General features: G+C 35.6%; 1 protein-coding gene across 8 annotated transcripts in view; it reads left to right on the top strand.

Moving 5' to 3' along the window:
* Positions 1 to 23,414, top strand: part of FAM178B (family with sequence similarity 178 member B) — a 188,994-nt gene that overhangs the window by 39,422 nt on the left and 126,158 nt on the right. For 5 of the 8 annotated variants that reach the window (XM_074288421.1, XM_074288422.1, XM_074288426.1 and 2 more), the window contains exons 2-7: positions 7,473 to 7,618; positions 15,809 to 15,878; positions 16,448 to 17,148; positions 17,881 to 17,954; positions 18,536 to 18,649; positions 18,944 to 19,096. In XM_074288421.1, coding sequence (XP_074144522.1) covers positions 7,616 to 7,618; positions 15,809 to 15,878; positions 16,448 to 17,148; positions 17,881 to 17,954; positions 18,536 to 18,649; positions 18,944 to 19,096 — 1,115 coding nt within the window. In that variant the 5' untranslated portion in view covers positions 7,473 to 7,615. The remainder of the gene's footprint in view (positions 1 to 7,472; positions 7,619 to 15,808; positions 15,879 to 16,447; positions 17,149 to 17,880; positions 17,955 to 18,535; positions 18,650 to 18,943; positions 19,097 to 23,414) is intronic. The other 3 variants (XM_074288423.1, XM_074288424.1, XM_074288427.1) reach the window with 2 other exon arrangements.

Here is a 23,414-nt window from a genome sequence, read left to right as displayed (position 1 = left end):
ACTTAAATTCTCTGAACTTTCAAGTGAATTATGAGTTCCTATTTTGATGGACTTCTTGAGCTTTGTTGTTTTTTTTTTCTTTTTTTATTTTATAATTATAAAATTTTTGACAGTATATATGCATGAGTAATTTTTTTAAATAACATTATCCCTTGTATTCATTTTTTCAAATTTTCCCCTCCTGCCCTCTACTCCCTCCCCTAGATGACAGGTAATCCCATACATTTTACATGTGTTACAGTATAACCTAGATACAATATATGTGTGTAAATTCAATTTTCTTGTTGCACGTTAAGTATTAGATTCCGAAGGTATAAGTAACCTGGGTAGATAGACAGTAGTGCTAACAATTTACATTCACTTCCCAGTGTTCCTTCTCTGGGTGTAGTTTCTGTCCATCATTGATCAACTGGAAGTGAATTGGATCTTCTTTATGTTGAAGATATCCACTTCCATCAGAATACATCTTCATACAGCATTGTTGTTGAAGTGTATAGTGATCTTCTGGTTCTGTTCATTTCACTCAGCATCAGTTCATGCAAGTCTCTCCAAGCCTTTCTGAATTCATCCTGCTGGTCATTTCTTACAGAGCAATAATATTCCATAACCTTCATATACCATAATTTACCCAACCATTCTCCAATTGATGGACATTCGTTCATTCTCCAGTTTCTAGCCACTATGAAAAGAGCTGCCACAAACATTTTGGCACATACAGGTCCCTTTCCCCTCTTTAGTATTTCTTTGGGATATAAGCCCAATAGCAGCAATGCTGGATCAAAGAGTATGCATAGTTTGATAACTTTTTGGGCATAGTTCCAAATGAGCTTTGTTGTTTTTAAGATTAGCTCCAAAGATTTAAACTGTTTTTTCACCTGACAAACTTGTTATTGGAAGAACCAAATTTAAGAGGTTATATTAGGCCTCACTCAATTGTATTAATTAGCTAGTTTTAGCAACATTACCTAAAGTAATACAATTGACATGAAACTAAGAAGATAGATCTACTGGAAGGAACATCTCTCCAGAACTGCTATGGGAATTAGACTTCCAGAATTTTTGATGGAAAATGTTTCCCAAGATCAGATGTTTATAGATAGCCCTTTTGGGCATAATGCCAAATTGCTCTACAGGGAATGGTTGGATCATTTCACAATTCCACCAACAATGTGTTAGTGTCTCAAGATTAAATATGTTGTGATTAAGACATAAAGGGTGATAGCACAAACAACTTAGAAGAACAAGGGATAGTTTACCTATCAGATCTGTGGAGAAGGGAGGAGCTTATGACCAAAGAAGCACTAGAGAACATTATGAAATCAAAATGAAGAATTTTGAATACATTAAATTAAAAAGTTTTTCCACAAACAAAACCAATGCAGCCAAGATTAGAAGAGAAGCAGAAAGGAAGAGGTGAAAATTACTGTACATACCCTTTGATTTAGCACTGTCACTACTAGGTCTGTATCCCAAAGAGATCATAAAAGAGAGACAAGAACCTATATGTGCAAAAAATGTTTGTAGCAGCCACTTTTTGTAGTGGCAAGAAATTAGAAATTGAGCAAATGCCCATCAATTAGGGAATGGCTGAATAAGTTATGGTCTATGAATGTAATGGAATAATATTATTCTGTAAGAAATGATCAGCAGGTTGATTTCAGAAAAGCCTGGAAAGACTTACATGAACTAATGCTGAGTGAAGCAAGCAGAACTAGGAGAACATTGTACACAGTAATAACAACATTATATGATGATCAACTGTGATGGACTTGATTCTTCTCAACAATATGGTGATTCAAGCAATTCCATTAAATTTGGGATGAAAAATGCCATCCATATCCAAAGAGGGAACTAAGGAGACTGAATATGGATTGAAGGATAGTATTTTCATCTTTTTGTTTGTTTGTTTGTTTTCTCATGGTTTTTCCCTTTTGGTCTGATTTTTCTTGCACAACATAACAAATATGGAAATATTGGACTGCATGTGTTTAACCTGTATCAGATTACTTGCTATCTTGGAGAGGGAGGAGGTGAGGGAGAGGAAGAAAAATCTGGAACACGAAATCTTACAAAAATGAATATTGAATATTACATTTACATATATTTGGAAAAATGAAAAATTTAAAAAAAAGATTAAATATGATGATTAATTGTATATTTGGAATGTGTTACCAGGAACAGGTTGTATCAAGGAAATCTTAAGTTATTTAATGCTGTTGATTGTTTTTATGTTATTCTTGTTTTACTGTTTCCTAGTGTTTATGTTTGAGGGCAACTAGACTGCAGTGGATAGAGCACCTATCTTGAAGTCAGAAAGGCCCTGTGTTCAAATCTGCCCTCTGATACTTAACACTTACTGTGTGACCCTGAGCAAGTCACTTAACCCCAATTGCTTTGTAACAACAACAACAACCAAGTGTTGATGTTTGTCTACTGAGGCAGGAATGTATGCCCAAATTCTTATGTAGATATACCAATGTATAAGTGAAAAGTATTACACTTCTCTATGATCAAAATGAGGGAAACTGTAATGGCAATCTTTCATTTTCCTTTCATTCTATTTTATTGTGCCATTTCTCCTGGAACATTTTGGTTAACTGATGCTTGTTTTCCATTAATATTAACCTCACACACCCAAAAAACAAAACTGATAGTATTAAGGAAAGATTTCTCACACTCCTAAGATAAGAAACTAAATGAGAGAGAGATGGGGTTACATCTTTAAAACCCCCCCAAACCTCTGACCTAGCTTTTGGTTATCTTTGTGACATGTAAATCTTTCCCTCTTCATTAGCACATTGTGACTTCTTTAAAATGTAGCCTTGTAGTTTTGTAAATGTAATATTTTATAAACAAAGTTAAACACAGTTTAACTTAGTCTGTTTTCCAATTTATTCTTAGTTTATTCAACCTTAATTGAAGAAAACTTGAAATAATGAATGTTTGACTAGGCGTGTGTGACCTTTATGGCTTTAAGAGGCCGTAAAAATTGTTCTTATATGTGAAAAAATTATTTTTTATGATCCACAACAATACTAAAGGACTCATGAATAAAAATGCTATCTGCCTCCCAAGAAAAAACTGATGAAGAACAGATTAAAGCATATAATTTTTTTTCCTTTCTTTCTTTTTCTTGTTTTTGTTTTTTGCAACATGGCTAATGTAGAAATATGGTTTACATAATTTTGTATAGTGAGAATCATATTTCTTTGCCTTCTCAATGATAGGGGAGAGTGGATGGAGGGAGGGAGTTTGGAAGTGGAAACAAACATTCCTAAAATTTTCTTGGTCTGGACCCACATTTAACAACACATACTAAGATAAGATCAAAATGGGTCCAAGATTTAGGCATAAAGAATGAAATCATAAATAAATTGGAGGAACATGGGATGGTTTATCTCTCGGACTTGTGGAAGAGGAAGGAATTTGTGTCCAAGGGAGAACTAGAGACCATTATTGATCACAAAATAGAAAATTTTGATTACACCAAATTAAAAAGTTTCTGCACAAACAAAACTAATGCAAACAAGATTAGAAGGGAAGTAACAATTTGGGAAAACATTTTTACAGTTAAAGGTTCTAATAAAGGCCTCATCTCCAAAATATACAGAGAATTGACTTTAATTTATAAGAAATCAAGCCATTCTCCAATTGATAAATGGTCAAAGGATATGAACAGACAATTTTCAGATGATGAAATTAAAACTATTTCCACTCATATGAAAGAGTGTTCCAAATCACTATTGATCAGAGAAATGCAAATTAAGACAACTCTGAGATATCATTACACACCTGTCAGATTGGCTAAGATGACAGGAATAAATAATGATGAATGTTAGAGGGGTTGTGGGAAAACTGGGACACTGATGCATTGTTGGTGGAGTTGTGAAAGAATCCAACCATTCTGGAGAGCAATCTGGAATTATGCCCAAAAGTTATCAAAAAGTGCATACCCTATGACCCAGCAGTGCTACTACTACTAGTGGGCTTATATCCCAAGGAAATACTAAAGAATGGAAAGGGACCTGTATGTGCCAAAATGTTTGTGGCAGCCCTTTTTGTAGTGGCTAGAAACTGGAAAATGAATGGATGTCCATCAATTGGAGAATGGTTGGGTAAATTATGGTATATGAATGTTATGGAATATTATTGTTCTGTAAGAAATGGCCAACAGGAGGAATACAGAGAGTCTTGGAGAGACTTACATCAACTGATACTGAGTGAAACGAGCAGAACTAGAAGATCATTATTATACACTTCAACAATGATACTGTACAAGGATGTATTCTGATGGAAGTGGATATCTTCAACATAGAGAAGAGCTAATCCAATTCCAATTGATCAATGATGGACAGAATCAGCTATATCCAGAAAAGGAACACTGGGAAATGAGTGTAACTGTGAGCATTGTTTTTTTTTTTTTTGTTTTGTTTTGTTTCTCTTCCCAGATTATTTTTACCTCCCGAATACAATCCTTCCTTTGCAACAACAACAACAACAAAATTCGGTTCTGCACATATATATTGTACCTAGGATATACTATAAGATATTTAATATGTACGGGAATGCCTGCCATCTAGGGGAGGGGTTGGAGGGAAGGAGGGGAAAAACTCGGAACAGAAGGGAGTACAAGGGATAATGTTGTAAAAAAAAAAAAAAAAAAAATTTACCTATGCATATGTACTATCAAAGAAAATGTTATAATTATAAAAATTAATTTTTAAAAAAGTGCTAAAAATAAAGGGGGGAGCTCAATGATTTCAATCAGAGTATAAATATTTTATATTTAATTTTCTATGTACATGCTATTTACCTCAATAGAAAGTAAACCCATTGAGTACAAGGAAAAAAAATTTTTTTCTTGGTCTATTTAATGTAATTTTTCTCTATAAACTTCAATCTTGGTTCGGAATTATTTTTCTGAATCTTGAACCTGTGCTTAAACATAATAAAATCTAGGTCTTTTACCTATGCAATTTCTGCATTGTAGTAGATTTATTTGGCAGCAGGAACTACCATATGAACTCACAGTGGAAATATTTCTCTTACAATACTGGAAAGGATCATCTACACCAACACATTAATTTTACAGGTGAAATAAAAACTTTTAGGCTCCAAAGAGATTAAATGACTTACCCACAGTTCCATAGGTAATAAGTGGTAGAACCATGATTCAAATCCAAGCTCACTGATGTGTATATCCTGCTTTTCCAAACAGGTTGTAAGTACCTAAAGCTGGAAGAGTATTTATACTTCTTTATCTCCCATTGTATCTATCAGACTAAGTAGGAACAGTCAGTTAATCAACAAGCATTTACTAAGTTCTTACTGTTGTAGGCACTGTTACACACACACACACACACACACACACACACACACACACACACACACACACACACATTCCCCAATTGTTGTATATTTCTCTTAGTTTCCAATTCCTTGCTACCTCAAAAAAGAACAGCTACACCTATTGTGGAACATACAAGACCTTCCATCTCTTTGGAGGTGTTGGCTTACTAGTGGTATCAGTGAGTCAGTAGGCATGCATAGTTTTGCAGCTTTGGAGACAAGCTTCCAAATTGCTTTCCAGACTGGCTGGACCAACTTGCAGCTTTAGTAGCACTACATCAATATATCTATTTTCCAATAATTGCCCCAACAATTGTCATTTCCCCTTTTCTTCAACTTTGCCAAGTTTTCAATGAATATTAAATGAATAATAATAATAATGACTGTTCTCTGCATGTAAATGCATATATGTGTATTTACAATTCTATGTATGTGCATACATATACATGCACAAATACACATGTAGATTTCCTGAGGGGGAAAAAGCCAGACTAGGGTGGATGGTAACACAGAGAAAGAGAATGAAGCTTAGTGAGAATGGGGTTAATATAGGTAAGTAGGGATGAGGGTAGTATTTAAATGACTGAAGGGAGAGTTGAGTCTAGCCAGATAGAACTAATGGACTGGGAGGATTAGAAAGATTTGAAAATTTTAGTTCTAGCAGAGGATTCAATATGCATTGGGTTAGGAGGAAAACAGTTGAGAACTAACTAACCCCAGCCTCAGGAAAAAAAAAAAATTCACATTCTAGAAGTATTCTTCTCTTCACTCTCCTTTACTCCATGTATACTCTTCTTTTTACTCATATGGATTTTATGCCTCATCACATCTTACCTAGAAAAATTAAAATTAAAACACACACACACCTACACCTCAAATACCCAATTATTGCTAAGTTATTTTGTCAGGTCTATCTCTACAACATGCCTCTTATCTATATTATGCTTCTTACCTATATTATTGAAACAGCTTAATTGTTTTTCCTGGCTCTAGTTTTCTTCCCTCTCTGACCCATCCTCTGTATAGATACCAAAGTGAAATTTCTTTTTCTTCCCCCCTCCCTGTCCCCTTCCCCCGGGAGGCAGTTGGAGTTAAATGACTTGCCCAGGGTCACACAGCTAGGAAGTGTTAAGTGTCTGAGATCCGATTTGAACTCGGGTCCTCCTGAATTCAGGGCTGGTGCTGTATCCACTGCGCCACCTAGCTGCCCCAAAAGTGAAATTTCTAAAGCCCAGGTTTAGCCATGTCACTCCCCTCTTCAAAATCCCCTCTAATAGTCTCTGTTACACTTAAGATCAAATTCAAACACCTCTGTTATTTAAAGTCCTCCACAATCTGGCTCCAACTTCTCTTTTTAGACTGATTATTCTCTTTCACATACTCTTTGTTTGATACAAACTCATTTTCTGGTCTTTCTTCTCGCTTGACATTCTATCTTTCATTAGCCTTCCTTTGCAGATGTTGTGTCTCATGCCTGGAAAGTAGTTCTTTTTACCTATGCTTCTTGGTATATCTCTCCCTCTCTCTTATGCTTGCTTTTTGTAATTTTGCAACATTCTTTAATTATTTTGTGATGGTGGTTATTTCCACTCATATTGTTGGAGTCATTTTTATTGTTTTCTTGGGGTTTTTTGATTCACTTTGTGTTAGTTTACATAGGTATTTTCATGTTTTTATGTATTCATCATATTCATCATTTCTTTTTTTTTTCTTTTTGTTTTATTTTTTCTGGTTATGCATGTACATTAATTTTTTAAAATATAAATTTCTTTATGAATCATGTTGGGAGAGAAAAATCAGAACAAAAAGTGAAAATCATGAGAGGAAAAAAAACAACTAGGAAAAGGGGGGTGGGGAAAGTGAGCATAGCATGGTTGATTTATATTCAGCCTCCATAGTTCTCTCTCTGGATGCAGATGGCATTTTTTATCCAGAGGTTATTGGGATTGTCTTGGATTACTAAACCACTGAAAAGAACCAAGTCTTTCAAGTTGATTATGACAAATCTTTCTGTTACTGTGTACAATGTATTCCTGGTTCTACTTGTTTCGCTCAGCATCAGTTCGTGTAAATCTTTGCAGGCCATTCTAAAATCAGCTTGTTATATTCATCATTTCTTACAGCACATTTATATTCTCTTATATTGATGATCCATACCTGCCCTGCTACCCATGCATCTGAGACTGGCAGTTATCTTGAGTTCGGGAAGTTCTGAGGTACAATAGGCTAAGCCTAATTGGATGTCTGCACTAAGTCCTTCATCAATATGGTGAGTTTGGGAAAGGTAGGGAGTGGGCAGAGGTGCCAAGTTGTATAGGGAAGGGTGAACTGATCTAGGTTGGAAATAGAATGGGTCAAAGTCCATGTGTTCATCAGTACTGGGTTTGGGCCTGTAAGTAGCTTCCTATATTGCCAACCTGAGTGAGATAAGGAGACGTAGTCTTTTTATATATATATAATATTCAATTTATTCTTGTAATTTGGTTGGCCATTTCCCTATTGATGGTAATCTTTATTTTGAGTTCTTTGGCTACCAAAAAAATGTGTTGCAATAATATTTTGGTATGTAGAGCTTTTCTTTTTATCAATGACCATGCTTAGAAATGGAATCTTTCAAAGGATATAGACATTTTAATCGCCTTATTTACATAATATCAAATTGCTTTTTAAAATGGTGGTTCTAATTTACAGCTACATTAACAATTTATTAGTTTGCCTAATTTTTTGCAACCACCTACAATAATAACTATCATCTTTCTTCCATCTTTGTCAATTTGCTAGATAAGATGAAAGCCCAAGGTTGTTTTGAATTGATTTCCTTGTGATTTGGAGCCTTCTTATGGCCTTTAACAGTTTACAATTAATTGTAAACAATGTTTACAATTCTTATTTTAAGAACTGTTTGTATTGTTTGATCATTTCTCTCTGATGAAAATTTTTGGCCTTACAAATTTTTATTAGTTTTCTATGTTTCTTGGTCACCAAACTATTTGGAATAAATTTGATATAAATGTTTCTTCCTTCCTCCTTTCTTTCCTTCCTTCCTTCCTTCTGTCCTTTCTTCATGCAGATAGACTGCTCCCCCCCAGTAGATTACTGTAGTATTCCAGGAGTAAAAAGACAAAAACCTGCATCAGAGTCACAGAACAACATATTCCAGTGATTTTTGCAAAGACAAAATTAACAGACCCTGACAACAAAGTGGATATGAGGAGGAGTGAAAGATAGTGAAGAGTCAAGTATGAATCCTAGATTATGAATGTGGGGGACTGTGAGGATAATATTCTTTTCTTTAGTAATAGAGAAGATTGGTGGTAGAGATGAGATAATGAGTTTCATTTTTGGACATGATGAGTTTAAAATGTATACTGGGCATCAAGTTTGAGATATCTGATTAGAAATAAGCAGAAAAGTTGAGACAGGTTAAGTAGATTAGAGAATCCTCAGCATAGAGATGATAATTAATTCCTTGGGAACAGACGAGATTATCAAGTGCAGTATAGAGTTCTCCAGTATAGAAGTATAGAGGCCCCAGGACAGAATTCTTTGGGACACTTGTTCTTCTAAGGTATGATTTGGATAAGGATCCAACAAAAGAGCACCAAAAAAACAAAAAAAACAAAACAAAATAAACAAACAAAAAAAAAAAAAACCAAACAAACAAAAAAAAAAAAAAAAAAAAAAAACAAGAAAAGAATGGTAAGCCAAACATTTAGAAAAAAAAGTACAAGGAGGAGAGAATGGTCCACAATGTCAAAGACTACAGTGGAGTCAAGAAAGACTAAGAAAAGATTATAGGATTTGTCAACTAAGAGATCATTGCTAACTTTGGAGAGAGAAGTTTCATTGGAATGATAACTTCGGAAACTAGATTTTAAGGGGTCAAAAAGAGTTATAAATGAATTTAAGGATATAAAATTTCCTCTTTTTACTGCTTTGACTGAATCCCACAAATTTTGCTATGTTGTCTCATCATCATAATTATTTTTAGTAAAATTACTGATTGTTTCCATAATTTGTCTCTGACCCACATGTTTTTCACAACTAAGTTAATTTCGTTTCCAATTTATTTTTAAGCTTTGCTTAAAGTATTTTTTATTGAATGTAGTTTTACTACGTTGTGGTCAGTAAAAGATATATTAAAAATTCCTGGTTTTTTCCATTTGTTTGTAAGGCTTTTCTTTTTCTTTTGTTTTTGTGAGGCAATGGGATTAAGTGACTTTCTCAGGGTCACATAACTAGGAAATGTTAAGTGTCTTGAGGCTATATTTGAATTCAGGTCCTCCTGACTTCAGGGACTGCATTATCTGGCTGACCCTGTTTATAAGATTTTTAATACCCTAATACATGGTCAATTTTGGTGACTGACATGTTCTGCTAAGAAATAAGTATACTCTTTTCTATTCCCATTTAGTATTCTATAATTATTATATCTAACTTTTCCAGAATTCTATTCATCTCTTTTAACTTTTTTATTTCTTATTTTTAAAAATTTCATTTATCTAAGTGTGAGAGTTGATGTCCCTCACTATCATAATTTTGCTACCTAATACTCGCAATTTCTTTAACTTTTTTTTTTTTAAGAATTTAGATGTTATGCCATTAGGTGCACTTATAATTTTCATTGACATTAATTCATTTTCTATGATATCTTTCAGCAAAATGTAATTTTCCTATCTATCTCATTTAATTGGGTCTATTTTTGCTTTTGATTTTTCTGAGATCATAATTGCTCCCTATCCCTGTTTATTTCAGCTGAAGCATAATAGATTCTGCTCCAGCTCCCGTGTGAGTCTTTTTGTTTCTGAGCATTCCTTGTAAAAAATATATTGTTGTTAGGAGATCATGGTACACAATAACAGCAATATTGAAATAATGATCAGTTGTGAACGACTTAGCTATTCTGATCAATGCAATGATCCAAGACAATTCCAGACAATTCATGATGAAAAATGTAATCTACCTCTAGAGAGAAAACTGATGAACTCTTAGTGTAAATTGAAGTATAATTTTTTCACTTTATTTTTTTTCAACATGACTAACATGGAAATATTTCTTTGCATGATTTCATGTGTATTATTAATATATTGCTTGCCTTCTAAATGAATAGGGAGGAGGGGCAGCTAGGTGGTGCAGTGGATAGAGCACCAGCCCTGAATTCAAATCTATCTCAGACACTTAACACTTCCTAGCTGTGTGACCTGGGCAAGTCACTTAACCCCAGCCTCAAAAAAAAAAAAAAAAAAAAAAAGAATAGGGAGGGAAGAAAAGAATTTGGAACTCAGAATTTTTTTTAAAAGAATATTCAAAATAAATTTTTTTTAATAAGATAGAATCAGAAAATCTGTTATATTGTTGGATTGTGGTTTCTAATCCATTCTGCTTTTCTATTCTATTTTATGGATGAATTATGGATGAATTCACATTCATAATTATGATTGTGAATTGCATTTTCTTCCACTCTAATTCTCATACTTATTCTTCTCTTTTTTCCCTACCTCCTCTTTGAATCTGTTTTAAGTCTGATTAATGCTTACCTTAAACTACCCTTCCTCTTATTTCCCCAATTTTCCTTATGTGTATACATATTCTTTCCCTTTTTAACCAATTCAGATGACTGTAAGATTTAAATGTTATCTGACCCTCCCCCATGCCCTCCTTCTTGTATGAACTTCTCTTTGTCTACTCCATTCATATGAGATCATTTCTCCCATTCTTTTTCTCCCTCTCACAATCTCTCATTTCATTCTTCCCAACTTATTCCATTATTCTTTTGAGATTACCTAAACATAACAGAATCATACCTAAGCCTTCTTATAGTCTATAATAGACTTCCTCTTTTACTTTTAGTGTTTATAAAGTTTTAGGGAGCTACATGTATCATCTCCTCATATAAACATGTAAATAATTGAACATTATTTAGTTCCCTTTGATTTTTCATTAATGTTTATCTTTTTATGCCTTCTCTTGACTTATATATATGTCAGATTTTTTATTCATCTCTGATCTTACCATCAGGAATCTTGGAAATTTTCTAGTTAGTTAAAAATACATATTCTTCCTTGTAGGATTATACTCAGTATAACTACAGGTAGGTTATTCTTGGTTGTAAACCTAGATCTTTTGTCTTCAGGAATGTCATATTCCAAGCTTTCTGCTTCTTTATAGTGGTAGCTGTTAAATCATGTATGATCTTGATTGTAACTCCTTGATACTTAAATTATTTTTTTTCTCACTACCTGTAGTATTTTTTTTCCCTTTGATCTAGCAGCTCTGGATCTTAACTGCAACATTCCTGAGAGTATTCATTTTTGTTTTTGTTTTTTTTCCACAGTGTGACTGGTAGATTATTTTAATTTCTATTTTGCCTCCTGGTTCTGAGGTATCTGAGCAGTTTTAATTTATGAAATGTGGTGTCTTGAGTTCCTTTTTTTTCATGGCTTTCAGAATGTTCAATGATTCTTAAATTATTTCCTTTGATCAGTTTTCCATTTTGTTTGTCTGATGAGCTGTTTTACATTTTATTCTTTTTTATCTTTGGGCTTCATTTTATTATTTTTTGATGTCTTGTGGAGTCATTAACTTTTATTTGGTCAATTCTAATTTTCAAGAAGTTATTTGCTTCAGTAAAGTTTTGTATCTCTTTTTTAATTCTTTTTCCCCCTAGCTTTTTTCTCATTCTTTCCTCTATGATTCTCAATTAGTTTTTTAAACAGTTTTTCAGTTCCTTCTTTAATTCTTGCTTTCATTCTTCAGTGAATTCTTGTCGAGCTTGTGTGCCAATTCCATTTTAATTTGAGGCTTTGCTTACAACTGTTTTTGAGTCATTCTCTTCTTTTGTGTTTGAATCTTGAGCTTCCCTTTCACTATAATAGTTTTTTGTTATTGAATTCTTTTTTTTTTTTTTTTTTCTTTTTGGTTAGTTTGTTTTCAATCTTCTAACCTACTTCTTGGTTTTGGACTTAATGTTGTACTCCACTTCTGTCATATGTGTGGGGGAAGAAATGTCTGGTTTGAAGTACTATCCTATTACAACCTTCTGTGGGTTTAAGCTTCAGCTGGGGACTCTCAAGCTTCCAGTATTCCCAAAGTGTGTGATCCAGGTAAAGATCTAATATATGTTCATTTTGGAAGACGTACTGTAATGCTTTAGCAATCTTTATTTGACTCTGCCAATCTCACATTTTTATCAGTAACTTGGATTCAGGCACAGTAGAATGGATGACAGAATGAGAACCTCAGAAAATTATCATCAGCAGTCTTAAAACATTATTCTGAATCTAAAATGAAATTTAAATTTTAAATCCTACACTTGAGTTCAAAAAATAATTTTCATATGTTCAACTTGAGGAAGACATAGCCAACAGTTAATTTGGAAAAGATATGGGAGTTTTAGTGCTTTGCAAGTTCAGTATGAACCAACGGTATGATGGAGCATACAAAATAGTCTTAGGCTGCATTGAGAGGCATAATGTCCAGACCAAAGAAGGTGATGGTTCCATAGTACTAGGCCCTGATCAGTCCAAATGTGGAATATTTTGTTCAGTTACAGTTTCCACATTTTAAGGAAAGACACTGATAAGCTGGAGAGCATCTATAGGAAGGCAAACAAGAGAGCAGTGAGCCTTAAAATCATGTCACAAGAAGACTGGTTGAAGAAACTAGAGATATTTAGCCGGAAGAAGACCTTAGGAAGAAGATCAAAATGTGATCACTGTGTTCAAATATTTGAAGGTCATATGGAAAGGGGATTAGATTCATAATAAGGTCTAGTTTGGCCTATTGATGCTAAGTGACTCCAACCCCAAAGGTCTCTTACTGAGAGCAGCAGGTATTTTCTTTCAATGTGTGGAACTAAAATCTTAACAACCTGTATCAAAGAAAAGCAGCTGCTCAGTTGTTACCATCCTGATATCCAAATCCCACCATTGTTCTAATCAACCTTGTATATAAATTTTTTCCACAGTTCTCATTACATTGAAGCATTTCTAAACGAAAGCATATTATCAGGTTTCCCAGCAGGGTTAACCCTATAATAAAAAACTTCAGTTCCAAAAGGCTCAATGGGTAGTACACTTTGCCTGAGCCTCAGGGTATCTGGATTAATTTCTTTTGCACTGTTACTACAATCTGTTCTTCTGATTTGCAGGAATATTAGCTCACCCCAAAATACAAAAAAGCGTTAGATAAGTACCCTGGAAATTGATTGTCACTGTCTTTGAATGATTTATTTGGGTATCTTTAGGAGGGAATCTTTCTATTTGAAGTGAATTGATGTTTTTCCTTCATTCTCAAAGAGGACCATGATGTCAGGGAGGTGATCATATGACATACAAGTGAATTGGATTTAAGTGAAGGAAGGCTGGGCAGAGTCACCTGCCTCATTTTATCTTTCAGGCCTTCTGGGTCCAGTGGCCAGATACAGGGGAGACAGAGATGACATTGGATTAAATGGGAAACTGGTCTTTTTAAGCTAAGGTTTTCAACAGGTGTCAGTTTGGCTGAGGATGATTAAGACTAGGTAGCAACTGAGGCAAAGAAGGGAATAGTGGTCAGACTTTTTGCTTTACCTCGATTTCTAAGTAAAGTCTCTCTCCAATGGTACACAATAATTTTGCTTGAACCCAAAGGGTAAGCCTATAAACAGTAGGTGGAAGTTTGCTTGCTTGTTTATTGTTTACAACAATTTCCCTTTCATTTGAGGTTCCAGATGTTGCAGAGTGAATTATTGATCAGATATAGATGCAACCAGATGATTTCTGAGGTACTTGCCATCTTTGAATTTCTGTGGTGAGGAATCAGGGTTTTAAGATGGTATTCACAAGTTTGTTATAAATCTAATTTATTTAGGGAAGACATCCTTTTTTCCTTTTTATAGTGATTCACATCTACATTGAATGAAGAACATCTTACTTTTCTAGTACAGTATTGATGAGGTTAGTGGCAGTGCAGAGAATTGTGGAAATCCCCTTTTGGTTGATTTCTTTGTGAAAGAATTCACAAACCCCAGAGTTTTAGGTGGCAAAAAGGGAAGTTTATGGTTGGATAAGAAGTCAGCTTTAGTGGCAAAGTCCTATTAGGGAAATGGAGGCTGGCACTGAGAAGAGAATGTCTTCTCAGTGGGCAGGATCCTACTTTGGACTTTCTGCAAAGAAATGAATAAAAGGAAACCTATTTTATAAGCAGCTCTTGGCTGGGGTAGGGGTGGGGTAGCCTGAGCTGACTAGACAGGATTTCTCAATTGAATGAGAATTTAGAATTTCCTAAATAAGGAGGTGACTTTCCAAAAAATCAGTGGGCGTTGATTTGCCCTTGAATAATGTTGCTTGTCTCATTCTGGGAGAATGGGCCCAGGCTAGACTACTTGGAGCCTGGGAGACCCTGAACTCTCAGATCAAAAGGGGACACAATTTCAGAGTCACACTCCCTTCAGTATGAAAGGGATTGGGCAAATACTGTGTTCTCCATCCTTGTAGATGGCAAAAATGATGTTCTCCATCCTTTAATGAGAGAACCCATAAAATAAAGGCACTGGCTTTTGAACAGAAGGTGGTTTGTTTGGTTCTTACAACTAAATAAATTCTTGGATATCTGCTTGGATGTCAGTCTCTCACCTCAACTAGGGAGTTAGAGTTGACTTCTTCCTCTGAGCAAGCAGGTAGTTCAGATTCCTCATTGAAGGCATAGCCCATGTCCATATCCTTGAACAAGATGACTGATCCATCAGAGAGGTCATCAAGGACTTTGGAAGCCACTCAACCCACATCAAGAAAGAAATTCCAGGCTATTAATAATCCCAAATAGCAAAATGATTGGGTTCTACTCATCAAAAACTCAGTCTATCAAGCAAAGGACTAACTCATTCTTCAGAAGTGGGAGAAAAGAGATGGTGGTATCAAATCCCACTCTCTTCCCACCTGTCTCAGAATTATTTATTTAAATCAAGTCTAATGGAATATCAGCAACTATGGGAGTTGAAGAGGATGAAGATTGTAAACAAGAAACACAGCCATTCCGTGTTTCTCTGTCCCTCCAACTATGCAGAAACTATCCAGAAAAAATTTCAAGCTAGTGACTGGGCAAGGGTCAGTGAAGGGAATGAGCATTTCTCTGTCACCTTTTTCTCTAAGGAACATTGTGAGGTAGTAAAGAGTGTGTGTTTATATTGGAGCTGAGAATTAAGATTTCTGTATTTATTCCTTGTCCTATCATTGTCTTATTGAATGACAAGGGAGCCTTTATCTCAGTTTTTTCCCCCTGGAGCATCAAAATTGATTTTCTCTATTAACTTGACCCAGGCTTTGTAATAGTTGGATATTTAATTAACTTGAATTGAAACACTAGAGAAAAAATTCCTTGATTGGGGACAAAGGAAACAGATTCCTCTCCACAGAAAAATAATAGGTTCATTAAGGTATTTTACTTTCCTAAATTTCACTTAAAAGTAAATTTCTTTCAGGATAAAAACAGTAGGAGTTCAAGGACACTTAGATGTAAGAAGATCAGGATGGCTACTCCTCACCATGAAGGTAATGTCATTTCTTTATTTCTTTTATTTGCTCTATGGGATTAGATTCAATCTTTTATAGGTTACAGGCATTAAGGGAATGAATAGTGTTTTAGAATGAATTTGGAACTAAGGCAACAATGCCTATTGTGGATTTAAAGACACTAAGTGCTGAAGTTGAGGTATTCAGGTCTCATCACTGTAAAGTGTTAATAGATTCACTGAGGGATAATTACTTAGTAACTTACTAATTACTTAGTACTTTTTACTAATTTACTAAATAGTAAATACGAAAAAGTAAAATAAAATAGTAAGTTACTAATTACTTAGTAACTTACTAATTACTTAGTAATTAGAGTAGGTTTTTTTTTTTGTTTTGTTTTGTTTTTGCTTCACATATTAATTGCTTTAGATGATTTTTTCCCTCTTAATTTCTTTGGTGTGCCAAAAGCTAGAAGCTTAAAAAGTATTTGTTTAATTGAAATGTTGAATTTTTGTTATAGAACAGCAAAAAATGTTTTTGTATATGATGATAAGTGTTCACTGCCATGGCTTCCATATAAACTTTTATTATTATCTCTTCTCTTAAAGCTTCCCAGTCAAATCTCAGAATTCCATTTAGTCAATTGCCTGCTGAGCATGAATTCTATGGTGGCTCACTGACACAGTGCCCTTTCCAACATTCTTGGGGGCAGGACAATCCACTTTCTGATGGGAGCCAGGATCACCACAAGAAATTGAAGATGGACACCCCTACTGCCTTAGATGAACATTCCCAGCAGGTCTCACAGCCCAGCTGGCTCAGCATCTCAAGAAATACCAATAACTTTTACTTGACTGATGAGAGGTTTGGTGATTTATTTCCTAAATACTGGAGTCCTTCACCAATTGAATTCCTATACCAAAAGACCCCCTCACCTCTCCCAAATCTCCCCCAAACCTTAGAAAATAACCTTGATGATGATATAGTCCTTGCTATGGAAGATCCAGAGGCAACTTTGGGGCAAGGCAGAGAACTTGATAAGGAGGTCGAATTCACAGAATTGAGTCTTTCTCCAAAGATAAAAATGAAAGAGCCTGAGAACTCCGAGGCTTTATCATACTCTCAGGAAAACCCATTCCAAACCCATTCCAGCAGCCACCTTTCAGAATCATCGGATGATCTGAGTGAAGAGGCTCTGCAGCTGGACTCAGACCCTGAGGAAGCTTTGGTGACATTGGAGGAGCTGTTCCAAAACATGACAGGCCCTGGTCAGCAGATGGCAACACCAGCACAGGAGCCCCATAACTCAGTAAGCATAGAGGGAAGTCCTCTTGCCAGCCTCCAGGGTTATCTGCATGGGTCAGTTTTAATATTTCCCTAGATCTCATGGTAAAGCATTGCACATTCATATGTTTAGTAAAATTCCTTGGCTTTATTCTATAATTCCTTGGTTTGGCTGTGATTCAAGGCCCTCTTGTAGAAATAAAAATTCATTTTCAGCTTGATGTCTTTTAATAGCCTTACACCAGGTATATGGTGCCCTGAATGGATTTTATAGACCCCCAAAGAGACTCTTTGTGCTTTGATTCTTTGAAAGTCTGGTTTTAAGAGGTCCCTGTTTCTGAATTTTACACTTTAAAATTGGAGTCTGTGAATTGGAAGAATAATTTTAGGGAAACAGGGAAATGAAGCAAGAAAAGATATTCATAGCAGGAAACCTTATTGGAGGACATAGAATATGAGGAATATACTTTGGCACCTAAGAATCCAGACTAACCCTAATTAATTAATTGATTATACAACTAATCTGCAAATTTATGTCAACCAAATTAGTCTTAATGAATAAAAAATAAAAACAATCTTCCCCACAAATATACACGCAAAAGCTAATAGTCTTAGAATCAATTGTTTCTTTTAGGAAAGCTGTTTGTTAGAATTTTCATCATTCTCTTTAGTATCCGCTAACTCTGGAAAATGTCCCTTTTAATTTGAGAATTTAACTTGGAATGACATCTTACATTACTTTTTTCTTTCTTGTTAGTTTTTTCTTCAGCTTGACCCCAGAACTCCAGATGAATATGTCAATAGTTTAGATTACTTGCTACAGGAGAAGAAGTAAGTAATAAAAAGAATTTTTAAAAATCATATATACATATGTATATCTGGGTATACATGCATGAACATAAACACTTTGTGGTTTATAAAGCTCTTTGTATATATAATGGGAATTATCAAGAAGCTTTCATATTTATAAAGCATTAAGCCTAAAACAGAGTTTCCTGGATAGGACTTTTCCTTTGATAGTCACACTTAGAATATTTTTAAAAATATCATTGATGAAATACAATCCTCACATATTTAGTAGATATGTGCCTGACACTCATTGGTGCTAATTCATGGAGTTAGATGTTCCCAAAATGATATAGACGATACAAAATGAGTGTTTATAGAATGAATGAATAAATCTTGGAGGCTATGATGTTTAGTCCTATTTGATAGTGCTTGGTAAATTCCAGTGAGCCCTACTCTCCCAAAAAGTTACTTTAGAGGATTTTTGAGATAACTTCTAAAAGATTGGTCATATCTACAACAAATAGGAACATCTGTGGGTTCTATTATGGCTTCTGCCTACCTGGCACTCCTGGTGCCCAGGAGCAATCTCTGATAATTATTGCATGGATTTGTCTACTCTGTAGGAATCAAACCCTGGGAAGAGAAGAATGGGAAAAGCCACTTCCTGGAGATGACTATAGCCTTGTTTCTCTGGAGAACCCTGGAGATGATTTTGGAATGCTTACACATGAACATAGGTAGGAGAGGCGCGTGCTATAACAATTGATGAAAACCATCCTGTGAATGCTAGGGGTGATCGTTGCATTTTGTTTCTTTTGTTTTATTTTGTTTTGGTTTTCCAGACAAACAGGGTTAAGTGACTTGCTCAGGATCACACAGCTAGTAAATGTCAAATATCTGAGGCGGGATTTGAGTTCAGATCCTCCTGACTCCAGGGCTGATATTCTATTCACCGTACCACCTAGCTGCTTCAATTTATTTGTTTTTAATGATAGTTTCATTCTTGGTTTTCTGTTTCATTGGTTTCCTAGGCTGCTAGTGGAGAAATTCTGTGTGAAGCTATATATGATCCCAAATCTTCATCCAGGTGAGGTTGTGTTTTTATCACAGAACCACTTCCTGTCCTGTACCCTGGACTGTACCAATCTGGTGCCTCAGAACAGTCTGGAAGAACTCTTCTTCGGGTAAGTGTAAGGAAGGGAGTTGGAAGTAATTCCTCATTTGAGAACTGGGGGGGAGGGGAGAGTTGCATTTCAGTGCTGCTTTATACAGTAACTAGTGGGGGACATTATTTGACTTTTGAGAATATGCAGGATTAGGGAATCAACTACATCCAAAAGCAAACATAAGAAGGATTTCAAAGGTCAAATAAATGCTTTCTTTCCCTTCCTTTTTCCCCCCTGTGACTTCATTTTGAGCTCTTTCCATTAAAACAATTATTTACTGAATAATCTTCTATGTACATAGCATTGTGCTATAAGCATTGCCAGTGATTGAAATGAAGTGTTGGGCATAATACTTCTCCCTTCAGCTGTGAATAATCCTGCTGAGAAGTTATGACTTACATATATATTACCTACTCGCATGTATGGATGTATTTAGGCTTCTGTTGCTATTGCATTCTCCTGCACTGCTTCCATTCTGGAGGCAAAAAAAGAAAAAAAAGAAAAAAAAAAAAAAAAGGGTTGGACAATGTTTTGGCCTGTATGGCCTCATGGGATTGATCTAACTTACTAGAGTTGCCTAAAGTTTTTTAATAATAAGAGTTTTACCTTGACATCTTAAAATGAAAACAGTGACTTGCTTTTTGGGAAACAAGGCAGAAGAGACAGACAGAAACATGTTGGATGCACCAGAGAAAGCATGGACAATGAGCTTTTGTGTGTTGTCGGTGGCCTCTGGAAGAGCATTTCTTCAGAGGTCAGAACCTCTGGGAACCATCTTGCCACTCATCAGGCTGCACATTTCCCTTAGCAATTGGCCTAAAAGTGAGGGTCATGTCTATCAGAAGTCATCTTACTCACCACTGTTCAGGTGGTGATTGCATTTTCCCATTTTGTGACTGAGTTCATGAGTATTTTTCAACCAAACTATGTGAGCTTAACTTCCTTTCATTTAGCAGAGCCAGAAAATGTGGAAGAGGGTGGAAAGAGTACTATGGACAGCTATGGCGTCAGAGCCCCATTTAAAGTTACACTTTGCTGATTTCAAATTCATTTAGTAAAGAGTTTAATTGATCTATGTGTGTGAGTAATACTTTCTTGGTTCATAAGAAGTGGGGAAGCTATGAATACCTCAGGAATAAGAGCATGAATGAGCTATTTGATAAATTATTGATTGAGAAAGAACTTGTACTGTATATGACATTAAAGGCAAACTGGAAACTAAGGAATACAGGCATTTTCTCATGTAAGGACCGAAAGGAACTCTGGCCAGTGATTTAGGGTTTGAAGCACCATCTGGTGACTCGGGCAGAGACTGAATTCTGAGTGGTTCTTTTCTGTCTCCTTCCCTAAGAGACACCTACATTATGCACCCTTCCTTTTACCTTCTTGCCTTTTCCTCTCTTTTAAAACAGGTGCTTCTGCAGAAAGAAGCACCTCTCGATGCATATGTGAAATTTAAAGAATAATTGTACAAATCTAATTAAGGTGTTGGACAGACACGTGCTATAGGATATTAAGAAGAGGAGAGGTCCATGTGGGCTAGAGTTTTCCAGGAAGATTTTATGGAGGAAATGGCACTTGAGATGAGTGTGATTTGCTTAAATAGAAAAGATGGGAAGTACATTCTAGATGGAAAAGCAATGCGAATAAAAATAAAAATTTGGCATTTGCTTTCTTCCTTTTGCTTATCTTTTACCAACAGCTTATTCATTTATTGACATTTATGTATCCCATTAAAAGAAGTACTTTGCCAAAAAAAAAAAAAAAAAAAAAGGGGGGGGGAATTCCTACCTATAAAGCAGTTCTCCTCCCTATACAGACACAACTCCTTTACATTGGTACTAGAAGAGAATGACTGGAATAACTCCATGGGATGCTTTACTAGAACAGGCCACCAGGTGGCACCACAAGTTCTGAACTAACAGTTGGAGCAGCTGGACCTGGGTGACCATCCCTAACATTTTCAGTTCTGTACCAACTTCTCACTGGGTGTGTACAAAATCAGGGCTGCCATTTCTTTATGCCCTAACCTTTCCTAGTGCCTTTTCCACTCTCTAATTTAAGGGTATGATTAATTCCCAACAATAATTCATAATTTATCAATTTAGTTCTATCCCTTTTCTTTAAAGATCTTAATCTCTTTCCCATATTATCATGATCACAGAAGGATTACTCAACTTACAGATTTTTAAAAACAAGTCTTTTTAAAAGGCTTTTTATGTTTCGAAACATATGCATGGATAATTCTTCAACATTAACTTTTGCAAAACCTTGTGTTCCAATTTTCCCCCCTTTTCCCCACCCCCTTCCCTAGATGGCAAGTAGACCAATAGATTACATATGGATTAAATTGAATTTCCTGAAGTGAAATAAAAAAATAAAAGGTAATAGGGTTAAAGCTTGCAACAGAATAATCCATAGCTCCTTGCTTGTATTAGGACTTAAATTTTCCAACTCTTCCCACCCAGTCTTCTACAGCTGCTTTTCAAAAACATTTATAGAGAAGCACTTTAGTGCATCACCCTTATATCAAAGTTCCAATGGAAGGAGACATCTTCTCACCACCTTGGCTGCCCCTTAGGAGTGTCCTTGAGTGTTAAGGGCTACCCCAATCAGTCTATTGCAAGATACCTTCATGACATGGTCACCAGAGGGCCCACCATTAGGTCCTCACAGTGTCTCCTCCAACAGTTGTCCTAAAAGCCTCAGGAAACTCCTTGTGTCCCCCAGGAGTCCCTGTCCTCAGCTCAACACACAATTGTACACTGTCTGAGCTTTCTCTCCCTTGCCTCTGTTGTTTCCTGTCTCTTGCAAAGCATTTAAATATTCCATTTATAGCAAAACTTTAGGACAGCTCTAGTTACTTTAAATGCCTAGAGGCCATCCCCAAACCAAATTTCCTTGTTTTTTTTTTTGTTTTTTTTTTTGTTTGTTTGTTTTTTTCTGGCTCCTAAAAAGCTCAGGAAATTGTAAGGGGAAAACAACATGCACTTCTTAAAATAGAAGCTACTTTAGGCAGAAGTTATACATATATGAAGTAGGCATTATAGGTATCATGATTTTAAGAGTTGGCCAAGGCTCACAAAAGTTAAATAATTTGCCCATAATTATATATCTAGTAGTTGTTGGAGGCAGGATTGAAGAATCCAAGTCTGAACACTATGAAGAGTAGTTTGAGGCTAACATTGGGGAGGAAATAGAATAAAGATGGAAAGTTCTACTTTTACTTCAAGCCAGAACAAGAATAGAACTCATGAGCTCTATCTCATTAGCATTTCCTAACTATTACCTTAATAAAGATTTCTAGATATCTAAATCTTTTTTTTTACCCTTGGGCCATCATGGGAAGGGACTAAATCTGGAACAAAATATACTTGGAATGGAAGAATTCTGGTGGTTGGTTAAGTCTGGATAAAGTTGGCCTTTGGATGGTATATGTGATTGACAAATATAACAGAAAGAAAGAGGAAAGAGGAAGAAGAGATGAAAAAGAGAGAATGAAGAGATAGAGGAGGAATGACGAGAAGAGAAATGAGAGAGGAAAAAGGGAAGTGAGGAAATGATTCAATAACATTTGAGCGTTTGCTATACAAATCTCTGTTCTACTTGGCAGAGTTTCATTCTGTCTAGTAGAATAGAAGATTCAGGACCAAATTCATTGTGCATTTATTTTACTCAACTGGAGCAAGAGAACCTGCTTTGGGGGCTGGGTAATAAGAGCGGAGATTGCTTGCTACATTATTTATAGAACTTCCCATTCACACACACTGTGTGCATGACAGTAGCAGTACCTCTCTGCATAAATATCTTTGTGGGGGAGTATGAGTAAGTATATTTGTTCTATCAAATATTTGCGTGCCTAAGCCACTCTATCTGAATTGCTCAGTGCTTGCATATATGCAGGGTTGGGAGCCTTCTTGTCAGCACCTGTGGCCACCTGGGGTATTCCTTCATGAATATTTCAGCCGGCATGAGAAAGTAGATAGTCCCCTTGTATAAAACATCATTAATGTTAAACGGTGATTGAGAGCCATATCCCTTTGAGACCACAGCAGCCCCAGTTTCTGCATAACAATAAACTTATCCTTTCCATGGCTTCCTAGAAACAGGTTTGAAATAAATTCAATTATAGAGCATGGACAGCTTTCTCACTTGCTACAGTTACCTTTAAAAATAATCAAACAGCCCCAAAGAGAAGGAAGGCCTGGAGGATGAGCAGTTTTATTTTACAGAATAATGAAGGCATTAGTCAAGGGAATGTTCTTCAGGATTATTAGGGTCTGACACTTTGTGGTACTATTTCTTGTCATGAGAGAGACAGACACAGACTAACTGA

Source organism: Sminthopsis crassicaudata, chromosome 2, assembly GCF_048593235.1.
Source record: "Sminthopsis crassicaudata isolate SCR6 chromosome 2, ASM4859323v1, whole genome shotgun sequence".
Classification (NCBI taxonomy): Eukaryota; Metazoa; Chordata; class Mammalia; order Dasyuromorphia; family Dasyuridae; genus Sminthopsis; species Sminthopsis crassicaudata.
The sequence above is the reverse complement of the archived record's forward strand: the minus strand, read 5'-3'. Positions and strand labels throughout refer to the sequence as shown.